The 27490-nt window shown below is 53.6% G+C and overlaps 6 protein-coding genes across 6 annotated transcripts; 2 read left to right on the top strand and 4 right to left on the bottom strand.

Annotated features, from left to right (window-relative positions):
• Positions 1 to 291: 291 nt before the first annotated feature.
• PG985_015438 (ARP2/3 complex 34 kDa subunit) lies at positions 292 to 1061 on the bottom strand (the record flags this gene model as incomplete). Its single annotated transcript, XM_066835204.1, has 4 exons — positions 292 to 371; positions 424 to 472; positions 537 to 637; positions 689 to 1061. The coding sequence occupies 4 exons, from the start codon at positions 1059 to 1061 to the stop codon at positions 292 to 294; spliced, it is 603 nt and encodes a 200-aa protein (XP_066676407.1).
• A 63-nt stretch (positions 1062 to 1124) lies between these two features.
• Positions 1125 to 1538, bottom strand: PG985_015437 (uncharacterized protein; the record flags this gene model as incomplete). The annotated part of the gene is made up of 2 exons (XM_066835203.1): positions 1125 to 1413; positions 1477 to 1538. The coding sequence occupies 2 exons, from the start codon at positions 1536 to 1538 to the stop codon at positions 1125 to 1127; spliced, it is 351 nt and encodes a 116-aa protein (XP_066676406.1).
• A 374-nt stretch (positions 1539 to 1912) lies between these two features.
• Positions 1913 to 4867, top strand: PG985_015436 (WD40-repeat-containing domain protein; the record flags this gene model as incomplete). The annotated part of the gene is made up of 2 exons (XM_066835202.1): positions 1913 to 1929; positions 1996 to 4867. 2 exons carry the CDS (start codon positions 1913 to 1915, stop codon positions 4865 to 4867), a joined length of 2889 nt encoding a protein of 962 aa, XP_066676405.1.
• Positions 4868 to 5466: 599 nt separating this feature from the next.
• On the top strand, positions 5467 to 6702 carry PG985_015435 (phosphotransferase enzyme family protein; the record flags this gene model as incomplete). Its single annotated transcript, XM_066835201.1, has 2 exons — positions 5467 to 5565; positions 5638 to 6702. The coding sequence occupies 2 exons, from the start codon at positions 5467 to 5469 to the stop codon at positions 6700 to 6702; spliced, it is 1164 nt and encodes a 387-aa protein (XP_066676404.1).
• Positions 6703 to 7737: 1035 nt separating this feature from the next.
• On the bottom strand, positions 7738 to 10072 carry PG985_015434 (C3h4 type zinc finger protein; the record flags this gene model as incomplete). The annotated part of the gene is made up of 6 exons (XM_066835200.1): positions 7738 to 8019; positions 8082 to 8259; positions 8366 to 8666; positions 8755 to 9132; positions 9210 to 9349; positions 9405 to 10072. The coding sequence occupies 6 exons, from the start codon at positions 10070 to 10072 to the stop codon at positions 7738 to 7740; spliced, it is 1947 nt and encodes a 648-aa protein (XP_066676403.1).
• A 7624-nt stretch (positions 10073 to 17696) lies between these two features.
• Positions 17697 to 20324, bottom strand: PG985_015433 (Cullin family protein; the record flags this gene model as incomplete). The annotated part of the gene is made up of 1 exon (XM_066835199.1): positions 17697 to 20324. One exon carries the CDS (start codon positions 20322 to 20324, stop codon positions 17697 to 17699), a length of 2628 nt encoding a protein of 875 aa, XP_066676402.1.
• Between the last annotated feature and the right edge of the window lie 7166 nt (positions 20325 to 27490).

Raw genomic sequence — 27490 nt, 5'->3', positions numbered from 1 at the left:
GATGGTAATTGAGGCATTACATATTTCATGAGATAATATACTGCCATCATTGAAAAGCCAAAGTTCATGTTCAGTTTGGTCACTGATTGCTTTCCCGTGCATGTGTTACTATCCATGCTAAACAACGGCTTTTTCAACGCAAAGCACCAGTACGAGAGGGTCAATTCCGTCTAGATGGAAGGTCATAAGTAACTGGATTAATCATGTAGTAGCTTGGCTTATTGCACTGTTCCCAATTGCTTAAAGGTCGATGCCCAACGGCTCGGCCGAATAGTCTGCTGTATCTCCTGCCTAACCCTGGACCTTGAATGTACGTCCACTTGCCGTCTTGCGCTCCTTTTCCTCGTTCTCTGGTCGAGCTCGTCGGAGAACTATGCTGGTTAGCTTCACTAGGCCCTGTACGTTCGAAACATATCAACATACCTTGCAGGAAGTCGGCGGTTCTCCGTCTCATACGCGAGTGAATATATGCCTGCAGGGTATTATTAGCACATGACAAACTAAGGAATTCAAATTCTGGCAGAAGTAAATTGTACCTTGGAGGCTTTGATGTGGTAGTGGAAGTAGTCTCGGAACGTTTGGATGTGGGAGATGACATCGGGCATCCGCTGAGGGGTCAAGTGACGAGGGAACAAGACTGAAAGCTGTTAGTATACTTCAGAGTCATATTGAGAGGCGTCCAGCTTACCAAACGTCACATATCCGACCTCTCCGCTGGTGCTGGCCTGAACACCTGGAACGCCTTGCAGCTCCAGAGGGGGGTCGTTCCTGAACAGCACCTGGGGCGCATTCTGGATGGCTCTCCGACGAGCGTCCACGAACTCCTGAATGAAGACTTTGCCGAATATGCGATCCGTTTCCTCGCGGAAAACGGTGCTGAAGATGACAGTTACACGGTCGTGGCTGGCCTTGACGTAGATAGCTTCCTCTTCGCGGTAATGAATGGCCATGACGTCCCCACCCTCTCGCACGCCCTGAGGAGCTTCTTCGGATGTGTACTGGGAAGCGGCTTCCTTGAGTTTGTAGTATTCCTCGTAGGCATGCTCGAACGGTGCAGCCATGGCGTTCCGCTTCATCAGCGAGACCTTCCTTGATCAATTCGTCTCGCTCCTCTGCATCGCCAGTCAATCCCATTTGTTCATCATGTGGACGGAGTTGCTGCTTTTCTTACCCTTTTCTGCGGGCAGGTTCTCCAGGTCGACCAGGATGGAGAAGTCGTACCCGATCTCAGGCGGGATGACATACTGCTCGTACTCGCGCTGCAGCACCTGCTCGGCGCCGTACTGGACCAGCTCCTTGAAACATCGAATGTTTATGGAAACGACGATCTTCGTCTTGGTTTCGGGGGTGGAAATATGGAAGGTGACGCCGTCGAAGTCGGATACAGTCTGGTCGATGGAGGCGGGCGGTGCTCTAGAGCTGGGATTAGGGGGACATGCGACAGACGGATTGGACACGATGTACGGTTAGGCTTACCCAGAGAACCTCTCCGTTAAAACGGACTGGATCAGAACGTTCTGGTAGTCAAGCAGAAGCATCTTGGCGGCGTTTCTGCAAATAGGTTCCTAGATGCTGGGGGGGGGGGGGAGATTGGGGGGGTAGCGACAGCGACAGAGACGATGTCGTCGGCTTCCAACAGGTAGGTAGAGCTGGATTGGCCTTACCTAGTCCTTAGTGGGGCAGAAGCAGGTCGTCGGGTTGCTCTTGTCTCTTACCTCCTTGCCTAGGAGTTTACGTCGATGCTTTGCTCGGTCGGGTGGGGTTCGTTGCTCTCTGGGTCCGTGTGCTGCGCCCCGATAAGAGTTTCTTATCGCAAGATTTCTGAAAAAAGTTCCAATGCGCAAACCGCTCGAAACTCGACCCTCCACTTACACGCGCAAATGTTCTAGTATTGGGGATCAGCACTGTCACCATGGTCAAATCCTATCTGTAAGTTCTGCAATTTGCACGGCTTGCACACGGGGCTCTTTCTAACCCTTAACCTCTATCGCGCAGCAAATACGAGCATTCCAAATCCTTTGGTCTCGTCACCTCGTCGACCTCGAACATATTATGGACGCCGAGTGGTCGCTCGAATACTAGCGCCGGCCAGGCCGTCGCGGCCGCGAACGAGGAGGTTCTCACATGGGACATTAAGAAAGGCGAGCTCCTGAGCCGCTGGCGGGACGAGAACTGCTCAGCACAGGTCACAGCCCTTGCGCAAAGCAAAACCGACAAGGACTTGTACGCTGTGGGTTACGAGGACGGCAGCATTCGACTATGGGATAGCAAGATTTCCACCGTCATTGTCAGCTTCAATGGGCACCGATCAGCCATCACCATCCTCGCATTCGACAAGACCGGAGTACGTTTGGCCAGTGGTTCCAGAGACACAGATGTCATCATCTGGGATCTGGTTGCTGAAGTAGGTCAATTCAAGCTTCGGGGACACAAGGACCAAGTCACTGGCCTTCAGTTCGTGGAGCCTCAGTCCGAGGTCGAGGGCGAGGATGCGGACCAGGCAATGGTCCTTGACGAGTCGTCGGGAGCCACAGAAGGATTCTTGATTACTACCGGAAAGGATGCCTTGATCAAGCTTTGGGATTTGTCGACACAGCATTGCATCGAAACACATATTGCCCAAACAAATGGCGAATGCTGGGCTCTAGGTCTCTCTCCGGATTACAGTGGTTGCGTTACAGCCGGGAACTCGGGTGAACTGAAGGTCTGGGCTTTAGATACGGCCGGGTTGGCAGCTTCGCAGCAGCAAGTCGACGTCCCCCAAAACATCCAGTTCCTCCACGACAGGGGCACCCTGTTCCGAAACGGGAAAGACAAAGCTACGGAGATCATCTTCCACCCCCGACGCGACTACTTCGCCGTTCACGGACCCGAGAAAGCTGTGGAGATCTGGAGAATACGGTCGGAGGCGGAGATTAAGAAGAGCCTGGCCCGAAAGAAGAGGAGAAGAAGAGAGAAGCTGGCAGCCAAGACCGGCGCTCAAGATGAGGATATGGAGGTGGACGGTGACGAAGAGGATGTCAGCAAGGCTTCGGTAACAGAGGCCTTCGCACAGCATCTTATTGTTCGAACCGGCGGCAAAGTGAGGTCTGTCGACTGGGCCGACAACCGTGGGCAGAATGGACTTCAATTACTGGTCGGCACAACTAATAACCAGCTGGAGCTGTTCAACATTGCTATCAAAGAAAAGAGCTCTAAAAAGGAGGAGGCGACACCCGAATACACCAGGTCCCTCGCTGTCGAGATGCCGGGACACCGCGCTGATATACGCTCTTTAGACCTGAGTTCTGATGATAAGATGCTTGCCTCGGCCTCGAATGGCAGCCTCAAGGTATGGAATGTCAAGACACAGTCCTGTATCCGGACATTCGAATGTGGCTACGCACTCTGTTGCGCGTTTCTTCCGGGAGACAAGGTTGTGGTTGTGGGTACGAAGGAAGGAAAGCTCGAACTGTTCGACGTCGCATCAGCGGCACTGCTCGACGAAGTCTCTGCACATGATGGTTCCATTTGGTCACTACAAGTGCATCCCGATGGCCGATCCATGGTGTCAGGCAGCGCGGACAAGACAGCCAAGTTCTGGAACTTCCAGATTGTGCAAGAAGAGGTTCTCGGAACAACACGGACGACCCCCCGCTTAAAGCTGGTCCAGTCACGTACTCTGAAGGTTGCGGACGATATTCTCAGTCTCAAGTTTTCGCCAGATGCGAAGTACCTCGCTGTGGCCCTGTTGGATAGCACGGTCAAGGTTTTCTTCGTAGACTCGCTCAAGCTGTATCTCAACCTCTACGGCCACAAGCTGCCGGTCTTGAACATGGATATATCCTACGACAGCAAGCTGATTGTCACTTGCTCTGCCGACAAGAATGTCCGCATCTGGGGCCTCGACTTCGGAGACTGCCACAAGGCCCTGTTTGCCCACCAGGACAGTATCCTCCAAGTTGGCTTTGTTCAACACAACCAGGACGGTAACGGCCACCACTTCTTCAGTGCCAGCAAAGACCGCACCATTAAATACTGGGATGGCGACAAGTTTGAGCAAATCCAACGGATAGATGGCCATCATGGCGAAATTTGGGCTCTGGCGGTCAGTCACAGTGGCAACTTCATCGTCAGTGCCAGTCACGACAAGAGTATCCGTGTCTGGAACGAGACAGACGAGCAGATCTTCCTCGAAGAAGAGCGTGAAAAGGAAATCGAAGAGCTGTACGAAAGCACGCTCACGACCTCGCTCGAGCGCGACCCGGACAACGAAGACGAGAACGCCGAGGTGGCAGCCGCCGGCAAGCAGACGGTGGAAACACTGATGGCCGGTGAGCGTATCGTCGAAGCCCTCGAGCTGGGTTTTGCGGACTTGCATGTCATCAAAGACTGGGAACAGGCGAAGGAGGCCAACCCCAATGCCGCGCCGCCGCAACGCGACCCCCTTTTCATGGCGCTGGGCGGCATCAGCGCCGAGGAGCATGTCATGTCGGTGCTACAGCGCATCAAGGCATCATCACTGCATGATGCGTTACTGGTCCTCCCTTTCTCCTCGGTCGAGATGCTCTTCACCTTCCTGAACATCTTCGCCATGCAGTCGATGAACATTCCTCTGACCTGCCGCATCTTGTTCTTCATGCTCAAGACTCATCACAGCCAAATAGTAGCGACCCGGCTCATGCGGGTGATGCTCGACACGATACGGGCGAACCTCAGGAGAGCCCTCAAGCGACAAAAGGACGAGATGGGGTACAACATTGCTGCTCTCAAGGTTGTGGGCATGCAGCTGCAAGACCAGAGCGTCAAGAACTATGTCGATGAGACCTGGGACGATGCTGATGAGAGCCAAAACGTGAAGAAGCGAGGCTTTGTGCACGTATCCTAGCTGAAGAAAAAAAGGAGTCAAAGTCTTGGGGAGTTAGCTTGGCCGGAATGGTTGCATTTACCAAAATAGAAGATATATGTGTATATACCCTTTATACTTGAAAGTTCCCAACATCGTCCCGTCGCCCCTTATCTAACACTGGCTTGATATACATATTAATGCATACCTACCTACATGTAGTATACAAGACAGTAAGAAAGTACCTAGCTTGTAGCGACAAGCGGCTCTGTAAGTCTGCCGCTAGAGGACACCAACCCCGCCCCCGCAAAACTGGGGAACTGAAGATCCCCGGCTTTAGTAACGAAAGAAGACTCAAGCGGTAGCCGGCCAGCAAACGTGCAGGGTAAGCACTTACCTCGGCACAACAACTTCAGGCTTGCTGAGGGTGTAGTACAGGTCTTATCCCCTTGAATTGTCGACTTCAAATCCCAGTCATGGGCGGGCAAGCTGTCTCACAACCTGGACATTTGTATCGTCTCTTGCGTACTGTCATGATAGCGTGATCCAGTAATTGACTTGTCCGTGTTCCGTTTTATTGGGCCTACCGTTCGCTCCCCATCCATCCATCCATCAATCAATCTACAAAAGAGACACTCACGATGGCCGGTCGTGTGCGCCACCCCATCGACGTCGAGGCGCTCGAGAAGTACATCAGCAAACATGTGCCCGAGATCAAGGTCCCGCTGGACGTGAAGCAGGTAAACAAACGCGGATCTTCGCTGTCGCTATCGCTGTCGACTGACATTCTTCTTCTTCTTTCGCCTCTGTAGTTCGGCTTCGGCCAGTCGAACCCGACCTACCAGCTCACCTCGCCCGACCGCCAACGCTACGTCCTGCGCAAGAAGCCGCCGGGAAAGCTGCTGTCGAAGGCCGCGCACAAGGTGGAGCGCGAGCACCGGATCCTGGCGGCGCTGGGCCCGACGGACGTGCCGACGCCGCGGACGTACTGCCTCTGCGAGGACGCGTCGGTCGTCGGCACGCCCTTTTACATCATGGAGTTCCTCGACGGCCGCATCTTCGAGGACCCGGCCATGCCCGACGCGTCGTCCCCGGCCGAGCGCCGCGCCCTCTGGAAGAGCGCCGTCGACACCCTGGCGCGCCTGCACCGCGTCCGGCCCGCCGACGTCGGGCTCGAGACCTACGGTAAGAGCGCGGGCTTCTACGACCGCCAGCTCGCGACCTGGCGGCAGATCTGCGAGGCGCAGGCCCGCGCCGTCGACGCCGACACGCAGAAGCCCGTGGGCCAGCTCCCGCACTTTGACGAGCTGCTGGCCTTCTTTAGCGGCGGCGACAAGACGACAAGCCAGCCTCGCGACCGCGGAACTCTGATCCACGGCGACTACAAGATCGACAACCTGGTCTTCCACCGCACCGAGCCGCGCGTCATCGGCATCCTGGACTGGGAGATGAGCACGGTCGGGCACCCGCTGTCGGACCTGGCCAACATCATGCACCCCTTCTACATCGCGTCGGGCGACCCCAGCGGCGGCGGCAGCAATAGTGCGATGCGCCACGCCGGCTCGAGCGAGGCTTTCCTCCCCGGCCGCACCCCGGGCCTGCCAGCCCCCGCCGAGCTCATGGAGTGGTACGCCGCCACCGCGGGCTGGGACCCGCGCCCCGAGATGAACTGGGCCGTCGCCTTCAGCGTGTTCCGCCTCTCGGCCATCTGCCAGGGCATCGCGGCCCGCGTCGCCACGCGTCAGGCCAGCAGCGAGAAGGCTCGCAACCACGCCGAGGCCATGTACCCTCTGGCCGAGTTCGCCTGGACTCTGGTCGAGAAGGAGATGAAGGGAGGAGATCAGACTGGCGGCGGGTCTAGGTCATCCAAACTGTGATGCATCGATGGCGAGAACATGTCTGTGGGTAGTGGTGACGAAGGAAAGAAAGCCCTGGAGGAGCAGACTGGGCTCATAGATCACACTGTCTCCACAAAGAATGACGCATACTTGGGTGATATATAGTCAGCCTGCTTTCTCCCCCATGCGGTCACGGTGTTAGCGATGTTTCTACGCTGGTATGGGCTGATGTTGCTCTGGCATACAAAGTCCGGTCGAGTCACGCGAGTCACCGCAAGAAGAAGATTACAGTTCAATACCCATCAAGTATCTAAAAGCTACGCTCAATCTGTATTACTACCTTATTGAGACTATCTCCTCGCTGTGGCGAGCGGAAATTCCGGCCGCTCGCATATCATTCATTGCGATATGGTCAGGACTGCAAGGAAAATAGGGGGGGTTTGGGTGTCAGAATGGGAGAGGAAGAAAAGATAAAATATCAACGCCTGATGCAGATAAACCCCCATCCCCATTCGAGTGATGATTCCCGTCCGTGTGCAAAAGAAAATGCATTCCATCAAAGCCGACCCATTGATCATTTCATGTGATGAGCGTGCGCGAGTGGGAGAGAAACCAGGCAAAATATGACGAAGATTCCACTTCAACGCCCTGAACTCCTAGCAGAAAGTGTATTGCATGAGGAAAAACAAAATGCAGCCCAGATTAGGACCATGAGAGGCTTCGTGTGCGTGTCTGCGTGTGCCATTGTGGTGAAACAGCGCATACGGGGTCAAGAGAAGAGTATCGAGGCCCTCCATCCTGACGTATAAGGAACCCGTCGAGAGTTTGAGGAGACGCCATGGTGGTTTTGAATTATAAGGAACGTGTTGTGTGGCCAATCCATTCTGCCGCGAGGCAAGATATGGACACAATGCAGATGTCTATTCAATGTAAAGATCGGGGTAGGTGCGAGAGGGTGTATCTGAGAGGGTTGCCGTTCTCGGGGAGATCAGAGAGCCTTCCTCCCTTAAGCTGCTGCTTGGGGTTTCAGCGTTGACCCCAATACGACTGTCGGCTTGGCCTACGAGTGCCATTCTACGGAGACTGTTGGAAGTTGGGCCGGTTATCAGGACCATCTCCCAAATCCGGGGCTGCGTACCCCCATTGGGGTCTCCAGTCGGAGCGGAGCGGGTAATTCCCATTGTTTGAGGCATCCGTGGAGCCCCTTGTAGGATGATTGGCACCAACTTCAGCCCCTGCAAAGGCGGGTGGCGTGTTCAGTTCGAACGCAGGGTTATCCAGAGGCCTGGTCCGGGGTGAAGCACTCGATAATTGCATCGAGTGTCGTCCTAGGCTAGAGTTGTATTGCCTTGGGAACTGTGACACATGTTAGATGGATAGCCCCAATTCATTGAGGTCCCAGGCTAATCGATACTCACAGGTGGGTTAGGTCCTCCAGATGTAGCCGTGTAGGACATTGGCCGCGTCGAGGGCGGGGATCCTCTAAAACTCCCGTGTCGAGCGCGAGTTCTTCGACGGCTGTCGTTGAAATCCGCCGATGGCGAACGACGGCCCGGGGAAGTTTGCCATGTCGAACGGAAGCTCGACCCATCTGACCTGCGGAAAATAGGAGGTTGTTCATACAGCTCGGCGAAACTTTGCACGCACATGTCAGTAAGCCCGCCGCCATGTGTGTATGGTGGATGTCAGTTAGTATACTTACTTGAGGGAAGTAACCCGGCCAGGGTTTTCAGCGCGGTTCTGGGAGCTGGATTCACCTCTGACTTGACGGTGTCCACCATAGGCTTGCGACATTCCAAACCCATGTTGCTGGCGCACGAGATGCATCATGGCTTGATGCGAGCGTGGGTGGCTGTGCTGGAACTGGGGTTCCGAGGGAACCTTGTCTCGGCAATACGGACAGCTATCGGACTCCTCAAACCATTTTTTAATGCAATGGTCGCCGAAAATGTGTTTACATTTGGGAAGTCGAAGGGGTGCCTCGTTGACCCCCTCCGGGTTTTCTATGCCGAATTCATTATAACATATAATGCAGGCTTGGAAATGTCAGTGCCGGCAGCAGCAAGTGCGACAATGTTGAAATCAACTTACTTTTTTCGCTCTCCGTGAGTTCGGACACTTCGACGCTTTGTAAGGACGCTATGGCACCCTTAGATGCCACCCGCTTCCCCGGCACAGTCCCCCTCAAAAGCTGCTGTGCTCGAATTCGTTCTTCCGATCCCATATATGTCGGCATGAAACCGACGCCATGGTTATTGGCCACAGCTTCCAGAAACCTGAGCGTCTGCGCATCATGCTCAGGATCCGTATCTTCGTCGCTGGACGGTTCCGAGCTAGACGGCTGAAATCTTGGCCTTCTGGAATGTGGCGAATTTGCATGCATCACTGGAAGATCCGCCACCGGCGGCGAGGATGGCTGATGCGGCTGTGGTGGTTGGTGTCTCCTGAAGCCCGTGTTCGCTCGTGTGTCTGAAAAGCTTCAGATTAGCGTTTGAAGCAGGTCACTCGTTGCTTCGTCGCCTCAGCAGTCGCCATTCCCAACTTACCTTCATGCGAAAACCGAGCGGCCTCGGGGTTCCCACGGGACTGTGAATCACCAGTGTCCTGTCTTGTGCGTAGTGCAGCATCCATATCCGAAGAACCGTTGTTGCCGAATGTTTGTGTGCTGCATCGTTTAGACTTCGCCCTTTGGCCAATAACCACACGTATTGCAATGAAATTCGATTTCATGGTGGACTTACCTATGGGTTGTTTGACTTGGCCCCATGGACGAGAACGGGTGCAGCGCGGGCAGCCCAGTGGTACGGGGTACGTGGGAGTCGGAACTGTTGCCATGTGTCGAGAAACCTTGACTGTGGTGAGCAGGCGCCGTGCCTCCAATCCGATTTAAGCTGGGAATCGTCGGTGGATGATGAAACGTGGGAGGCGAGTGCATCTGGCTGAGCGGGTGAGAGTGCCCACTGTAGTTTTCATGTGTGTGCATACGAGGAGGAATGTGAGAAGAGGTCCCGGTACTAGGGTTGGACGCGCCAGGTGAAGGTACAGGCGGGTAATTCGGCGCGTACATGGATGCCGTCGTCCGGGCATACGGCGGATAGAGTGCTGGAGGCCAGCCAAGATGCGGCATTGCCTGCTGTTGGTGCGGATATTGTTGGTGTTGTTGCGGGGGCGGCTGTTGCCACCAACTGCTGCCGGAGGTGCTTCCGTGAACAGGGTCATAGTGCAGTCTCCCACCCATTCGAGAAGGCGCCCCCAGACCCTGGCTTTGATTTTGCTCTGATGCGTTGGCTGCAGCTGCCGCACGCATTGCGGGACATGGCGAGTGGTGTTGCGGCATCGCGTCCGGTAGTAGGCGAGATGGCTCGGAAGGTGACCGGTGCATCACGAAATCCATAGCTGAGGGATCCATGGCTGCCAGACAAGCGTGGAGAGCGGCAGCTTGGGTGTAAAACTGACGCTCTCGTGACTGCTGTTGGCTGAAGTCGGCCCTGGCGATTTCGGCTCACGCAACTGGCGACTTCGTGTAAGTGACTTTCAGTCCGTGCCTGCCGTCCCTTTTGGTAGCTGATACGCTTGTTTTTCCCTTCTTCTCTTTCTTCCTGATCACCCCTGGCTCTGTATTTTCTCGAGTCTGCTGTTTGTGGCCTCGTTGTTTTCCAACCCAGCTCGTGATTGTGCGTAAAATTGGAAGAGCGGAAGATTGGCGCTGTTCAACCTGCGACAGTTTTACTCAAGGCAAAGACGGGGTTTGTCGCACCACACCACCAGGTGGTTGAGTGTCGATCACGGATTGGAGGGGGAGGGGCTCCCCGGTCGTTTGCCAAGGCAAGGCGGTTAATCGGCGATAAGACGTTGGGTTGCAAGCGCAAGCAGAGCAGGCCAGTAGTATGTGGACTGGACTGGCTGTACTGGACGGGACGGACGGAGGGGTAAATTTGTGGCCGGCGTACTCGCTTGGTTCGATGTCACAATGCTGACTTGGAATGAATCACTAGGAGCGAACGTGATGCCAGCTCGGGACCATTCATGCACCGCACAGGTCCGTGTGGGGATGAGAGGTCACGAGGATAGACAGGTCTAGGCAATACTGGGATATGGAATTCTTTCTTATTGATACCTTCGGCAGGCTGGTTGTGACACACAAAATGAATGTAGAAGTGGTCATAGGTGAGCGAGAGGGAACAAGGTGATGAGATGGAGGGGAGTCGACTTGGGAACCGGATCGTCCAGGCCAAGTCAGAAACCCACCAAGTGAGCGGATGGAGGGACGACGAGGGTGGTGATGCGGTGGACAACCAAGAGGTGGTCGGGAGGGAGTAGATGAGGGAAGAGAGAGAGAGAGAGAGAGGGAGGGAGGGAGGGAGAGAGGGAGTGGGGAGAGAGGAATCAAGAGGAGGAGAAAGCAAGAGAGTTAGTTAGGTTAATGGATAGATAGGTACGGTAGGTTTAAGGTAGGTCAATAGATTGAGAGAGGTAGAGTAGAGGCAGGAGAAGACGAGGGAAAGGTCGGAGCACTTTTGGATCAAGGACGGATGGATGGAGGGGAGGGAAGCCTCTCTCTTGCTCGCGCCGTATCTCTCTGCAAGTACTGCTTTTTCGCTCGCACTCTCCCTTAGCCTTAGGTAAGTGAGGAAGAGAAAGAAGTAAGTGACCGCCCGAGAGTGGTTGGCGAACTTTAGTTGCTCTGGATTACTCTGCTAGGACAAGGACGGCCAGCCTGCGACTGAGCGGAGCGAAACGGAGAGAGAGGGAAACATGGACGGAGTTGATCGAATAGATGAGACCATAGACACCCAAGTAGCATGTATCTACTAATGTTGTTAAGCAAGTCTCAGTCGGGCGTATCTACCCGCAAATAAGATGCCCAGAAGAGCCAGAGCCAGAGCCACAGCCAAAGTTTGGACTGGTAGTTTTAAAGCAGCTCGGCCCAGTAGGCAGGAGGAGTGTAGGCAGGTTAATAAGTGAGGGGTGCGGAAAGGCAGGGCCAACGCCAGAGCCAAAGCCAGAGCCAGAGAGAGAGAGCACAGAGAGAGACGAGGTCGCTAAGAGGTTAGGTAGGTAGGCATGTAGCAGTGAGAACGTACATTACACATTATCCATGCATACCTGGATAAAGTACGTCTTGTACGTGCATGCGTACTTACCGTAAGGACAAGGATTGGCAGAGAATCATGGCCCTGAAAGTACATGTATTCCATCCTCAAGGGTTCCTCACCTTTCGTGCCTGGCCCTGCCTACTACCAAATTAATGTAGGCCAGGTAGGTAGTGATTGATCATTCATTGACCGGCCCCCATTAAGAGAGGGGAATCTGCCCTGGGGTCCCGGGGACCCAAAAAAGGGCGGCGTTGACAACCGCAGGGAAATGGGGCACCAAACCACATACCATGGAACTTACACGTTAGGCTTTCTACATGTATCAACTCTAGGCCACCTGCTTTTATCAGTCTGCCGCCGTATTACCAATGCAAATGCGGCGCACAACTTGAAAATAGCATGTTCGGGTCGATGGCTAAAGTGTGCTAAATGAGCACGCAATATTGGAAGAACACAGAAAATAAAAAGCCCCTACAGGGGAACATGGGAATGCATACTGAGCATGGCATAGGCATAGGCACGGGCATGGTTGAGTGAGCGGGTAGGGGTGGAGGGCAAGCAGTTGGCAGGATGGGATGCTTGCTTTGGAGTTGGGAATGGAATGCGAATGAATGCACCTAAGAAAGTTGTTGGATTTTCTTTCTCCTCTCTTTCTTCTTCCCTCCCTCTCGACTCCAGGTGCCGGGGCCAGAGTCCCCAGTGTCGTGTCTTGAGTTTTTAGTCTCGTGCGTCGGTTTCGAGCGCAGCCCATCACCGAGCGGTAATGATGAGCAAGGAATGAGAGAAAATGGAGGCGCCTGGAGGGATAGCACAAGCAGAAAGTGCCTGAATGGTCCGTCATACTCGTCTCGGCCAATGCAACGGGAACCCATGTGACAACAAAAAAAAAAGAAGTGGAAGATAAGAGGCCAAACACACTTGTGGCTGCTGGCCCTTTTTCTTGCTCCACGGACCCCTCGTCCATCTGGTGGTTTGTTGCATGAGACGCACTTGTCGTATTATGCCTGGCCTGCCTGGATTGAGCCAGCAGCAGCAGCAGCAAGCAGCCGGCCGAACAGCGGCGAGAGAGTGTGTGAAAAAAAGAGTCCAGACCCGATATTATTACATGGCATCATATATAACGCAGCAACAGCTCCCCAGTATTGCTTCATCGCCATAGGCAAAAAGGGCACCCCGTTAGGGCGTATTTTCAGGTTGCACTTGTCATTGGCTCAGCGGCTACCCTCACCTTTAGGTGTTGCAAGGCGCGGGATGGGATGCCCTTGTCAACTATGAGTAACGAAAAAAAAAAGTGGTCTTCAGACTGGTAATCCGCATGAGCTTGCAACAAGTCGCATCGATGTCCATGACACAACAGCCGGCCGTATTGAATCCGCACATTTTAGCTTAGCGGTGGCCATGCCGGGCGCTGCTTTCCTCAGCCGCCCAAGGCGCATATGGGATTTCGGATTCCAGAATTGCGAGATTCTGTAGTTCCAGGGTAGGCTACATACAGCTGATGGGAAACGGTGGGAGAACCAGGGTTGCAGGGTAGGAATGAACGAGAGAAATGAAAAGCTGCGTCGTCGTCCCAGGTCCGTCATCCTGAACCACGAAACGCTTCATCTCGATGACCCAGTCGTAGGACGGTCAGGTCATATATGAGCAGGCCCGGCCGGCCCTTTCAATCAATTTCATTTCAGGCCTCGCCCAGTTTGGCCACTTGCTTCTTGTCTAGTATTGACTCAAGTTGGTAATGAAAACGCAAGAGAAGTAACCACGCACGCAGTCAGTAGTACGTGTGTTCAGCTCAATGATTCAATCTGGCAGTTCCCGGCTCAGCAGATTGAATTGGCCAACAACCAGCATGGGTATCGGAAACGTACCGCACCCCAGGCTTGCTTGCCACCACCAAACTAACCTGCGTGCCACCACCACCCCAAATAGCCAGAAGAGTAATGTGCTCCGGGCTGGCCAACTGAGCTGGTAGCTCGCCTATCGGCCAACACGAGGTAACTCAGATTCGCCAATAGATCCGACTCCCTTTCCATGCGACTCGTCGATTTCATTCCTTCTTCTTCCTCTTCTCCTCTTCCTGCTTGGCCATATTTGACACTCTTGGCGGCTTGTCTCTGCTGCCTTTGCTACTCACCGGGTTGCGTTGGTCGGTCGCTGAGACCCAACCGACTGACTAGACTTGTGGCCCTGGACTGGGTTTTTTGACTACATCCGTTGTATGATGCGGTAGGTTGTAGTCAAGTGTTTCTCATTTCCATGAGCGTCCGAGTCCGGAAAGCCCATCGAAAAGAAAGAGCAGAGGTAGGCTGATTTGAACCAACTTATTTAACTCAAGGTCAGAGTCAAGCCAGCAACCGAGGGGATGTCATCGCTCTCATTCGGGTTCGGGGCTTATCCGATAAGGCAAGAGGGTTGGAGGGGCAGCAGCCGGGCTGGCTGCTTTTGTTTGATCCAGCGCCAAAATGCTAAACAAAAATGATGCTGGCCTGACTGGGCCTTATCCGTCCGTGACTCCCAACTCCGTGGCACCTTGACGGCCTCTGCTTTGCTTTGACGTTGCGACTACACCACGCCTTGTAATAAACCGTGTTTCGTTCCAGGCGAGCGAAACTGACGAAACTTGGCATGTTGAAACTATTGGGAGTGGGAGGGGTGCGTGTTCGTCTTTACCTCTTATGTACAAGTTTCTGTCATCATGGGACTCTTTTCTCCCCCTTCCCCACCAACAAGCTGCCAGCCAGCCAGCCTTAGGCGATAGACATAAGCACACACAAGATGCGCGAATGCCATCCCTCTCTCACTTCAATGCCTGCTTGACTCATCCAGCGCCATTCGTACAACATGTACATACTTTGTCACTGTTGCATCCGATCGCCCAAAGCTGCCAAGTTCAGTCGGTGGTCGTTAGTTGATTGGCGCATCCGGAGGCCGGGCCTTGTTGTTCTTGGAAGGTTTCTTGGCCATGAAACACAGCCATTGGTCAACTATTGGACTGATCGGCCCAGGGTTCCAACCAGTATATTGGCCATGTCCATTCAGTGTTGGCTTCTCGTATGTGTGTACCGACAAACTTACTACCACCACTGGCTGCCCTGATTCCAAGTCGTGTTGCAACTTAGATCCAACATGGATGAGTCGGTTGGGTGGTCCAACAACTCTAAAGCCAATGTGCGTATTTATTCAATGGAATGTCCACCTCGTTTCGTTATGACATAGAGTCAATCTCACTTCAGACCCTATCCGGCCCCGGAACTGTCGGCATCTTCTAAGTCACCGTTTGGCCCAAGAGGCTCGGCTCGCCAGACAGCAACAGCAACAGCAGCAGCAGCAGCAGCAGTAACAGCAGCAGTAACAGCAGCAGTGACAGCAGCAGTGACAGCAACTCTCTAACGCCGTCGTCGTTCGGGGCCTTCCATTGTCCATTGTCGGAGCGGGGGCCGACCTGCGACTCTCTTTCGAAGCTGGACGCCCTAGACTGCTTTTACACATTGCATTACATCAATACTAACTCAGCCTAATGCTGCAAGGGCCCGGAAACAAGAGGGAAAAGGCGAGAGACAACATTCCTCCCCGCTGCCAAAATAAGATGTGGTTAACTTGGCTTGCGGACTACGAATTCCTCAAACAGCGTTTCATGACTGTAGTCGCCCGATTTTTATTTTTATTAATTTTTTTTCTTTGTCTCCAAGCCACACCCACCTTCCATGGTGGCAGAGTAAAACCAGGGCAAAAAGGGAAAGAAAAAAGTGCCCGGCTAGACACAGGCACCCCTACACCGCATCCCTCGCTCCGTCGCGCCCCCCGCCCACCAAGAGATCTATCTATATCATGATGAGGACCAGCCTTGCACGCCATGGATCATACGTTCTGACTCAACCACAAAACCCGACGATAGCGGTCTTGACTAACAAACGGTAGCATTGTTCATGCGACTGAAGAAGCCAAGCTTGCCGGGGTATTTCGGTCGCTTTTGTCGCTTTGCAACAAACTAAATAAACGAGGAATACGCTACCACGTCGCATGCCACCATTGTTGCCCCCTCAAGAGGTTCGGCCGGCCACTGCACAGAACTCGTCTATTTTTCGCCAACTACTTTGTGATTTGCCGACTATTTGCGAACCATCTTAGTAAATGTGACCTACACAGTCAACCACCAGTCTGGCCAGTGGTTTGGAACCCTTGACCGCACCTCTCCCGAGCGCCGATCCTCAAGGGGGGCGAGGCATCCCTTACTCAATACTTCCAAGTCTTGAATTCCACAACGAGTCGAGGCCAGTTGCAGATACAGACCACAAGGGAAACCTCGAGCTATGCATGATTCTAGGTAAAATGCCCCCTTGTCGCGACCGATCATGTCCAGCTCTCGGGCAGGTGCCATGTGCCACCACGCAGATGTAGTAGGCTGTTGGGTCACCATCAACGTACCGTTGTCCACTTTTGGCCATCTGCAATTAGGCCTCTCTTTCTGGTCAGCACAATGCTCGCTAAGAATGGCAACTTCGGATCGGGACAAGGCATCTCCTGGCGCCGTCATAAGGCGATGGTCTACATCATAGCGACAGAGCCAGCTAGTTGAACATGGTAACCATACCCATTCCCGAGTTTTCCAGGTAGCTAGCTATGTGTATGGGCCATAGGCATAAAGGGGGCAAATCGGATTGAGAGTGAGATGGTAGTCCTGTATCCCAGTTTAAGGATGTATTGCTTATAATGACGCATCTCTAGCAGCGGACATTTCTTGAGTACATGTTTGCACCTCTGTATACATCTTAATCAATATATATCAATGAAGTCTATTCCATATCGGCAAACACGCATCGGGGAGTGGGTAGCATCTGACTGGGAATCATGGATGGCTTTTATGTGCGACAATGTGAGGAAAAAGAAGCACCCTTTTTGGACCAAGTCACGACCAAGACCCTCGAGCCATGAACGCCGACTTTGCAGCACGCCGTTTATCACATGCTACTACATATACCATGGATGTCGAGGGCCATGGATACTTCTCCGTATGCTCCTCGTAGTTTTGAGTCGGGTGTGAAATCGACACACGCATTCAGGTATATAGGTGGGAGTTCCCTCGCAGCGTATGCTCTCGAGCAACCCGGTCTCTCCTCATCTACGTATGATAGATATATTGACCATACGTCCCAGCGAAGAACGCCCGTTGTTTCTGTCTCCGAGTCTTGAGGCGGGTACGACGGGCACGTTACCCTTGGGCATTGAGCCGCAATGGCCAACTTCCCACAGCGAGTGTGCCCAGAAGCTATCTTATATAGCAATGGAGAAATATACCCATGGATGACTTCATATACTCTTCTTCCTCCCTTGTTGGGTCCTGCTTCTATGCGGGTCGATATACTGGTGTAAAATTGATGTTGATATTGCCCTTCTACCTGGTACATCTCGCTCGCTCGAAACCCCTTTCCCCCACAGTGGCACCATCGAATACTCGATGGGATAGACCACGGTCGACGGTCTGACGTCGCCAACATCACCTAGCAACCCCAAGGGCTACCATGAGGCTATGGGGGAAAACCCCCCCTTCACAGTGGTTCCGACTGTTACCTCCGGCGATGGCCGTTAGCCGTCCGCCCCTGTCAGACATCCAACTACGCACCACATGCTCACCTTCTTGCTCGTATGGCGTACTTCTCGCCAACAAGACAAGAAGAGCCGTCGAGTACCTGAAATACGGAGGGAACCCAGTGAAGCAGTCCAAAGAGATACAACACATGGATAGCAACGACGAGGTCTCTGTTGAAGACGGCTAAACCGGGCGATCTTCGCCCTACTTTGCGCTCACTTTGAGGGCGTTATCCCGAAACACAAGGCAACGTACAGTTATGTTGATTTCATTTCTCATGTTTATAGTCTACCTCACATGATCATATCATGAGCCTCAGGGGTTCACCGTAGACTCCCCCTTTATGCATCTGCTCACTTCTTAACAAGCTTGTACTTGCCGCCCGCGAGCTCCAACTCGCCGTCCGCGATCTTGTCGCCCAGGAACTCCTGCAGCTCCTCGTTGCTCCAGGGGAACCCGTCGGCGATGAGCATCTTCATCATCATGGCGATCTGGCCCAGCGGCATCGCCGGGCTCGAGTTGGTCAGCATGCCCACGATGAACTGCCAGTACACCTGTCGCTTCTCCTTCTCCTTCTCGCTCATGCCCGGCTTGGCCTTGCGCGTCGGCCCCGGGGCCGTGTTGCTGGCCGAAGGGCCGCCCCTGGCTCCTCCCGACGCAGAGGTCTGGTTCTCCGACGCCAGCTGCTGCTGCTCGGCGGGCTCCAGACGCTCCATCACCACGTACTCTTCGCTGGGCAGCTTTCGGAGCACCTGCTTGCGCTCCCAGAACCGGAGAGCGGCCGTGAGGAGGTCTTCATCCATCTGCAAATGCATCCACAAATCGTCGAAAGTCCAGCTAGGACTTCGCCCACTGACAGCATGCTCACTAAAGGCACTGATGACAGCGGCCTCGTAGGTTTGGACGTCTTCACTGATGGTACGGTCTTCGAGCTCGAGCTCCACCTTGGCTTGGCCGAGGTGGTTGAGCCACTTGAGGGTGCGTGTGGGCTTCAGGTGCTGGAAGATGTTCTCATACATCTTTTGCATGTGGGCAATGCCTTCAGGTACAACAAAGGGCTCCTCACCCATGTCAGGCCAGTATAGCCGCGACAGGATCTTGGTATGGATCGTCCAGTCATGCTTGGCATTGTCCGGATGGTTGACGGCGCCGCGGTGTATGACCCCGTCAAGCCTCTTCGAGTCCTGGATGTCCTTGATCATCACGTCACATGCCTGCAGCGAGGATTCGCCAAAGCGCTTCTTGAGCAGATCCAGGACGACGACTTCTTGTTCAAAGCCCACCTGGTCGGAGAGAAGCCGCTCGCCAATAATGTTCTGGAACTCCTTGATGAAGACCTCCGGCGAGCCCAAGGCGCCAATGAGCGTGCCGATAACGTCTTCGGATTTACGCCGCTTGTAATTCAATCCAGCATCTATGGGTGGCGGGACCCAGCTAAGGTCGTCCCACTCGTCATCTTGACGCTCGCTGCGGTTTTGATTTGGATCATGAAGCAACTCTACCAGTTCGACAAGCTTAACCTTGCGCGCTTCGGACAAGGTTTCCTTGGGGCTCGAGAGCAGACTCGTGACAATGATGCGCACAGTGTCTTCCCGGGTACACAAGTAAAGTTGGAGGGAGTAAGCTACGCGGTCCAGCAGTACTCTGGAGTGGTCCAGCTTCTGGAAAGTCCTGATCATGGAGATGTACGTGCGCAGAATGTCAAGCGTTGAACGGCCCGGATGCAGCAGTCGCTTTTGCAGTGCACTAGAGAACGCATCTGTCAGTTGGAGACGCCGTCTCGGGGTGGTGACGGCGTAGCGCAGGTCCTCTACACCCCCTTCGCTGTCGGGCCAGTTCATAACGATGTCGAACAGCTCGGTGATTCGTAGTGCCGCAAGCCGACCAAGGGCGATTTCTTTCCACTTCTCAACATCGGTCCAGGATACCTGGACATTGTCCAGCTGGTTAGTCACCTCGACAGCCAACCTAGCATACCGATCTTCCACCCAAGCCATCAGTTGCTCTACACAGCGCGGTCTGGGATGCACTGCATAAGCGTCTGTATTCTTCTCCCACACGCCTGCGAATGATTTGTATAGATAGGCGATCATCAGCTCGTTGAGTATCTCCGCAAAGAGAATCTGAAACCTTTCGCCCGCTAGTCCGATCTTGTAGAGAGATTCAACGAGCTGTAGCACTTCACGCCTTGCCTCTTCCACCTCGGCGGAGTCCTGGGCATCCTGCTGTCGGGTGCTTGGTGTTCCGTAAACTCCGAGCACAGTCGCCATCAAGCGCCCCATCACAGACCTCAGGGCTGCCATGAGTGGGTTGGACACCGAGTTGCCCACGATTGCGTGGAGGTCGCGGCGGAACTTTGCGAAGGCGGTGTCCGCGTCGCCCTGCTCCATGCCGCGCAAGACGAGTGACAGGCCGTATACGTACTGTCTGTGCGCAGCCTCCAGCGTGCGCATGCTCCCCAGAAGCACCTGCGTCTGGTCCGCGTGGCTATCGCAGATGGAGAGGAGCGGCACGACATGGTTGACGAAGTGCAGTCTCACCTGCTGCGTGTGCCACGAGAGGATATCCTCGGTGTGTGTCGCCAGGGGCAGGCGCCCGGCCGGGTCTAGGATGTCGTGCAGCGCGCTCATCAACAGCCCGTCATTGTCACCATCTTGGGGGCTCGGCAGAGGCCCGAAGGAGTCTTCCGCTGTGACAGAAGGCGGAAGGGCGATGTGCGAAGTCACGGCGTGCCAGGAGCGGTCAAAGCGCGTCTGGTCACTGGCATGGGGATTCTCCGGCGAGAAGGCGAAGCGCGGCTCTTGAAAAGAAGACGGATCGGCTTTCTTCTGCGGAGTGGAGGCTAGGGGCCCCCCAAAGGACTGTCCGGGCTCCCAGTATCCGAGGGAGGGAGTAGATGTAGGCGTTGGCTGGGAGAAGCTCGTGTGGAAGACGGACTGGAATACGCGACGCTTGGCCGCGTTCCATTTGGTGTCTGCCATTATGTTGTCCGGCCAAGAGTGCTGCGAGGCAGCCCGCACATCATGAGGACTTGCTGCAAAGTAGTCCCGGGCTTAGGTTTCGCTTTCTTCTTTTCGCCCGTGCACAACAATGCTCTTGTCTTGTCGTCGGCGTTTAGCTGTCGATGTCGATGCCGATGCTTCGATATATGCTAACCAAACAAGCGTTTGTTGTTGGGGCCACCAGGTCGGGCAAGCGGTGAACGGGATGCAACTACCTAAAGCAAGTCAAGTACTTACCTACTGCGTCAAATTTAGCAGCGCGGCTTCTCAGGTACTCCGCGCGCGTCTATTAGGCGACACAAGCCTATCCACCTTAACCGGACGAAATCATAACCAAAGTGCATACCTGTAGCAAATTTACCAGTACTTCTGTATAGGTTCTTCCGGGAACCCGCCGGAGCCGCCGCGTCGGTTGATCCTCATCATCCAAAACGGCGCAGTCAATTGACAATCTCGGCGTTGAGCTGGCCCGACGGCACAGGAAAGCGCGTTTACAGCGTCACGATAATAATGCTGTATGTACTTTTGGGTGGGCCTCGAAATGGTCTGAGCTGAACGTACTTTTCGGCTAGCTTCAGGGCGGGCTGCAGCTCAATGGCACTCCACCGGCTGGTTGAATCCGGTAGACCCGATGGATTGGTGCATGGGAGAGTGGGTAAATGCAAAAATATACGGGGACCCTCTGCTCGTATCAATTGTACTCTTGGGTACCTACATACCTACTTTGCTGCGGCGGTGCCTTGGCCGGGATAAGAGAGTTCCCAGGTTATTCCTTTTACCCCGAGCTTTCCTTTCCTTAGCACCCCACAGCTTGCTTCAGCCCATGGTCATGACCAGAGCCAGCTGTGATCGGGTAAGGCTGCTTACCCGTGTTACATGTCAACTGAATGTCAAATTGACTAGGTGTCTTAAGCTGATACATACTTGCCTTAGACGCACACTGCTAGACTTCAAAGACTTACTGTATTGTCTGCATAAGCTGCTGGGCTCGGGGCTTATGCACATCAGCTGGGACGCCCGTTTGTATTTCAATTCACCGTGTCCACTCGCAGGGCTCAGCAATACAGTACATTCCGGTACCGTACGCCAATGCTGCTGCTGCTGCTGCTGCTGCTGCTGCTCTAGTAGTAGTAAGTAATCTTTACTGACTTGTCGCAATGCAGACAAAGCCCCTGTTCAACCCCACGTATAGGGCAGGGGAAGAGTGGGCGGGAACAGACGGGAAATGGGACACCGACCGTTCAAAAAAATCGGACCACCCTCATAGCAGAGGTTGTTATCCGAGCAATAGGTAATGCTGCATGGTACAGTAAAAGCTTGCTCTGCTCCGTTCGGACCCGAGAGCGAGGCTCGGCCAAAAATACCACGAGCTGGATTCCATCCACCATTTGGTAAGAAACGCGATTTGCCAAACCATGGCTTGGTCGCTTGCTTGCTTACTTACTCACCCTCTTACTTACACATCCGAGAAGAGGCGTGTGATCCCGATGTGTATGATTGAGGCAGTCGTAATACAATGTGTCACATACCACAAGTCAATTCCCCCTCGACCTGCCCTCTCTTCTGGCCCAGATGATAAGTGCTATACTACTAGAATAGGCAATTGCACGGATTAGGGCGGTTACACCGGCCGCTCGTTATACCCACAGTGCAATATGTGCTGTCATGACCTGATCATGCGGTGTATTTCTCCTCCTCCGCTATATGGGTACAGTACATTACTCCGTACAGCCCTGCGTAACGGTGGCGGCTGTTACCCGTCATCCACTCAGCCCTCAGTGTTGGCACGCAATTGCGCTTGCGGAACGACTCGACCAGTCGGTGCAAATTGAGTAAAATCATATTGCTCCTTTGAGCGGCCAACGCAACTCGTGAAAATTTCCGATGGGCCAGTTATTGGCCGGCTGTGCCCGCTTCGGAACAACACATGCTTTTCTTTCTCCGGGGGGATTGTGTGACCTGGATGATCCGGGTTGATGGGATGGGCCGATATACGATATGGTACCAGAGAGTCACCGGCCTGACTGACCCAGCTTGTTGGTAAGCGTAACGACGGATAGTCGTCGTGAAACGACTCTTGGGGTATACTAATCCCGTAGGCGACGATCAGATTAAAAAAGAAACGCAAAAGAAAACCTTATTGTGCCTTCAGTTCCACTCCAATGGAATGGATCTATTTGTTCTACAAGGTAGATCCATGTCCGTAGATTCTCACCTTCTAGCCACCCTCTGATGTGATGTTGCCTTTTGCCTCCCCTGAAAGCAGTTACATCAAATTAGATCGACCATGAAGCGTGAGATGAGTGGCTTCAGAGCCCAAGATAGCTCAGCTACCAGGTCCGTTCGGCGGCGTAGCAGCCGTTCGCAGTCGAAGTTGACGAGCCGGCAAATCAAATGGATTGTAAGCCGAGAATTGTGCAAAGGCCTGCTGGCCCCGACCCCACAGCGCGGTATCCGACAAGGGCAGGGGTCTGAGATTTGCACATGTAGCGGGTACAACATGCCTCGATGATGATGACTTGCCTCTTACTAGACTTGTCATCGCCCTGCCGTGGCTCTTACTGTACCGTACTGTATCGAGTCTATCTGTGATTATGTGGCTTGTGATACAGAAAGCCAGGCGGAAGCTACTGTAAGATCGATCACAGCACCCTTATCCGTCATGGCGTCCAGCTCCGTGTTTTTTAGTCTTGCGTCGTCGATGAATGGCCAATGAACGAGAAGACACTCCCCACCCGGAGGGCCCTTGCCGTTACTGGACACAAAACCAACCCATTGTCGTGACAGTGGCAGGTCCGCGCTCCTCCCGTTCCGTCTGGTTCGGTAAGGCTGCATGCCGGAGGAACCCTTCTCATTGGGCGCAAAACCGAGCAACATCCGATCTCGCACGAGCGCTTCCATCATAAGTGACAATACGGGCGTGGTTTTTAGCCCTTGATCATATTGGTACTCGAGCGCAGCGCAACTATGGCCCGTGGCTTTCAGCTTCAAATAAAGTCCAGTGAAAGGAGGTTGCATAACTTATGCATGTACCTTACGTGTATGTACGTGCATACGACCACGGCAGCCAGCCAACTCAAGGGGGTGCCTAGACAGCGCCGTCGGGGCCGGTCGGTGCTATTCGAGGATCTTGGGGTCGCAAAACAACGCCTCGAGGCACACGAATCGCGAACCCAATCTCTCTCGCTCCCGGCGTGTTATTTCACGACGGCTTTTGCAACCTGCGCACCTACTGCCGCTGCTCTGTTCTTAAAACAACAACAGATAGCTTCGCCTTCTGCCAACAACGCCAACAACACCAACAAGAATAAGCATGAAACAGCCCTCTCCGGTGGAATTCACTTTGATTCGGTGTAAAGACGAAATTGCGCTCGTAATCATGGCGGAAATGGTGGGGGATACGTTCTGGCGACAGATCATGGAAGCGAAGGGGGGTATAGGTGCTTGCAGTGAGTGCGGAGATAGGCCACAGCTTCGCCCATTTCTCACCCGCCCTACCCTGAGATAAGAAGCCTTACCCGTATGTGTCGTTGAGGCCGGGAATAAGAGCTGGGCCGTGTGTGCAATCTGAGTAGTTCATGCTCGCAGGCACACCATCGGTTGTGCCACAACATTCGTCCCACGTGGCCTACCCCCCTGGGTCCCGCCCTTTTCCATCACAGAATCCCCAGGGTTCCAAGGCCCCCAAAGCTGACTGGTGGGATAAGCCGGCTGTGAAAGTAAGTACTTGAAGGGTAGCGTGAGGTGAGATGAACAACAATGTCTCGAGACCTTCTCCTTTACGCTTACGGCGTGCTTCTGTGCCAGGGATGTGGCACAAAGCCGTATGGCCCGAACTGGTTGTGCTTGAAGCAAGATGGCTCCCCCGGCTGTAATTTGTCAGATGGTGGTCCGGATTGCCAGCATGTTGCCTTTGGCCATGGCCAATCGTCTGTAAGCGATTGTGAGCTCCATATGGCACCCCTGGCGCCCCTGCTGCATGGCGATGGCACAGCTAGCTGATAACTGGTGTAGTAGGACTGTCGGGCTTTGGTCCGCAGAAGCCGGCAGCAATGATCAAATGATTCGGTCGAGTTAAGAAGGGACATGAATCCTGGGCCAGCGCAGAATACTCTACTCGAGAACGAATTATATCATTCTTGAATGCTCGAAATGTCGACCGGCTGTTTTCATCGTACTTGGTATCGAGTTTTGTCAGGTCTAGTCAAAGCCAGAACCGGCGAGTGAGTGAACGAGAATATACTACTGGTACAGCTCGCGTGCGGGGTATGCATACCTACACTCACCACCTGGAACATTACCTACATGTGGTAGGGTAGCAGCAGAGCACTACGAGCACAGTAGACAGGTACATACTGCCACTTTTCTTTTTGTCCTGGAATAGAACTTGGCGATCCGCACTCCGTACAGCCAGGTGTATAAGCGAACCGGCCAAGGCGAAGAAAACCCCATAAGGGGAGAATTATGGTTCGCTCCACGTGAGGACTTGCATTGTCTGCCAACAGGGTCGGCATGCACTACACCCACCCTCCTCCTTCAGTGTCTTTCCCACGTGCGCTGATGTAGGTAAGAGATGACGGTTGGAAGCTTCCATGCAGATTCTTTGCAACCATTCCAAGCAGACCTTGCTAGAAGCTGGAGCTCTGCCAAGCAGCGTCGGGGTTCAGCTTCAGCACATCAATGTACCTGTCTCCGAATGCTTTCAGTAGTAAGAAATCCAAACTCGGTAATCGAAACACCAAATGATCAATGGCTATGCAGTGGTGAAATCGATCTGGAGAATAGGTAAGCTGTTACTAGCGTGAGTACCATCAGACGGATTTGTTTCTTGTTTCACACTCCACCTACAGTAGCCACCTACCTAACCTTGGGTAGACATCACCAGTGTAGCCCCGCATGAGCTCGATGGCGGTCGCCGATCTCAACAAGCCATCAACGTGAGGTGACGGCTTGTACCCTGGGAATACCGTCATATCTTACACTCCGATGTCACGTACCCACGCGACAGCAGACCGTGCAGGACTCTACCCACACACAATGCATCAATACCTGATGTAGGTCTCGGTCTGTGACTGGCCGGCCGCTCCATCGTGGCCCGGGGTCTTGTTCAGCTTCACCCAAGTTGAGCCGTTGCAATTAAACCGGGGCGCCTATGGACATGCATAGCTCAATGCCAATTTATCTGATGTCCTGTCAATTGATCCGGTTCGGAGGGTATGTTTCTATTTTGAGACCTAACGTACGGCGTAATGATCGACTAAAAGATGGCTGTGCAAAGAAAGAACAAAGAAGGTGACGGATGACAAACAGCGGGGTTGGATCGAAAATGGACACTAAGGCACACGAGATTCGTCAACGGGAAGGAAGCTAGGCCGTGCATGATGATCTGCTTCCTGGATTGACGGCCGTGGTCCAACCTGGGGTTGAGTGGTGGTGTGCGCAGTGTAATTTGGGAATGCATTCGAAATAAGAGCAGCAGCAGCAGCAGCAGCAGCAGCAGCAAGCAGGAAATAGAGAGAGAGAAGAGGTTTCATCGATGATGAAACGGGGCTGCTTTGGTTGAAGCCTCCGCGGGGCCCTCGGGCGAATAATGTCGACGGGCATCGCGCGGGTGTGGTAACATTGTAGGTAGGCAATCCTCCAAAACGCCATGTGCGCAACCAACCAATGTGGTATGGCGCATCTGCAATACACACCACTCGCTCACTGCGCTTTCGCCATCAAATTTCTGCTCTGCATGTAACGAAAGAGCGGCTCCGACCACTCACCGCTGCTGCCCGCCCACCCTCTTTTCGCCCTTCGGACCCCGGTCCCACGTGTGTTGCCCGGCCGCTTCACGTCTTTCTTTTGTCGAACACCTTCCGTCTGTGGTCGATGACCAGGGGCCCCCAAATTTGCTTACAATGCGCACGACAACTAGACGGGCCCATCATGTTACTTGCCTCACCTATGACAGCAACAACACACCCCCCAAGCACAGTGCCTCACGGGGAGGGAGCAGATCGTGGCTTGCCGTGTTTGAGATTGGACCATACCTATTTTAAGAAAACACGGCGTTCATTGTCTGTCTGCTTTCTTGCATGACCAACCTCCATCTCCCGGATGCGCGACATGATCTAATTACATCAAAGTACATTTTTAGCCTACTGCTGCATATTTGATATCTCCGACACGGTGGTCAGGTCGGGAAACGCAACATCAATGAACCCCAATAGCCCCGGCCTGCCCCGGAGTAACAACATTCGATGTAAGCGGTGGTGGTGGTGGTGGTGTAGTACAGGTACAGTGAGATGTGCCAATGCGTGCGTGCGTGCGTGCCCCTGTGCCTGTGCGTGTGCCTGACGACCGCGACCGACCAGGCCGGATGACATAAGTCTCGCTGAAACTGCGCCATCTTGCTGCTCGAGCGAGCGAGCACGTTTTAAGGTCACAAGTACTAGCGGGTGAGTAGCTAGAGCTCCTGCAGGCGGCCAATTAAGTGATTGGCCAAGTCCCATTGCCTTGGAAACGTTCATGGCCCGAGGAAACAACCTTTTGCCGGTCTACGTCACTAGCAGTGTCAATCAATCAAGTATTCTTGTTAGTCATTACCTAGAAAAGCAGTCAGGGTGGTATCGTAGAGGTTCATAGGCAGGCGAGCAATAGCAGTGCAAAGTAGGTATCGTGGTTTTTCTTTGGTAGCCGAATTGTTCGATTCAAGATGGCATCTCGTTTTCAATCCAACCAGGAGAAGCGGAAACAAAATGTACTCTAGCAGTGATCTAATATACAGTCGAGACCTTCGAGAGGTTTCGTGAGAGACTATGCAAAAAAGCAAAACAAAAGAGAATAACAAAAAGGGGCGGAAAACGATCCTCGCCCTCTGGAAAAAGGGGGGTATATGGTAACTGACTCCCATGCCAATCCGGCTCCCCACTGTCGACCTCAGAATCCCTTATATACTGAAAACGTATATCCGCGAATGCCTCCGTTAAATGTCTTTGCATGAAATTCCCCGCTGAAAGCCGTTGTCGACTATTGTACATGAACAGCCCCCCTGAAAAAGCAAATTTTCTAAACCATAAACTCCTGCTAAAGTACATGCTTTCTCGTAAACGATCGTATAGGTGAAACAAGAAGAAAGGGAAACGTGCCGGCCTCGACGG

Source organism: Apiospora marii, assembly GCF_038362585.1.
Source record: "Apiospora marii strain CBS 49790 chromosome Unknown utg000013l_segment0_segment0, whole genome shotgun sequence".
Lineage (NCBI taxonomy): Eukaryota > Fungi > Ascomycota > Sordariomycetes > Amphisphaeriales > Apiosporaceae > Apiospora > Apiospora marii.
The sequence above is the reverse complement of the archived record's forward strand: the minus strand, read 5'-3'. Positions and strand labels throughout refer to the sequence as shown.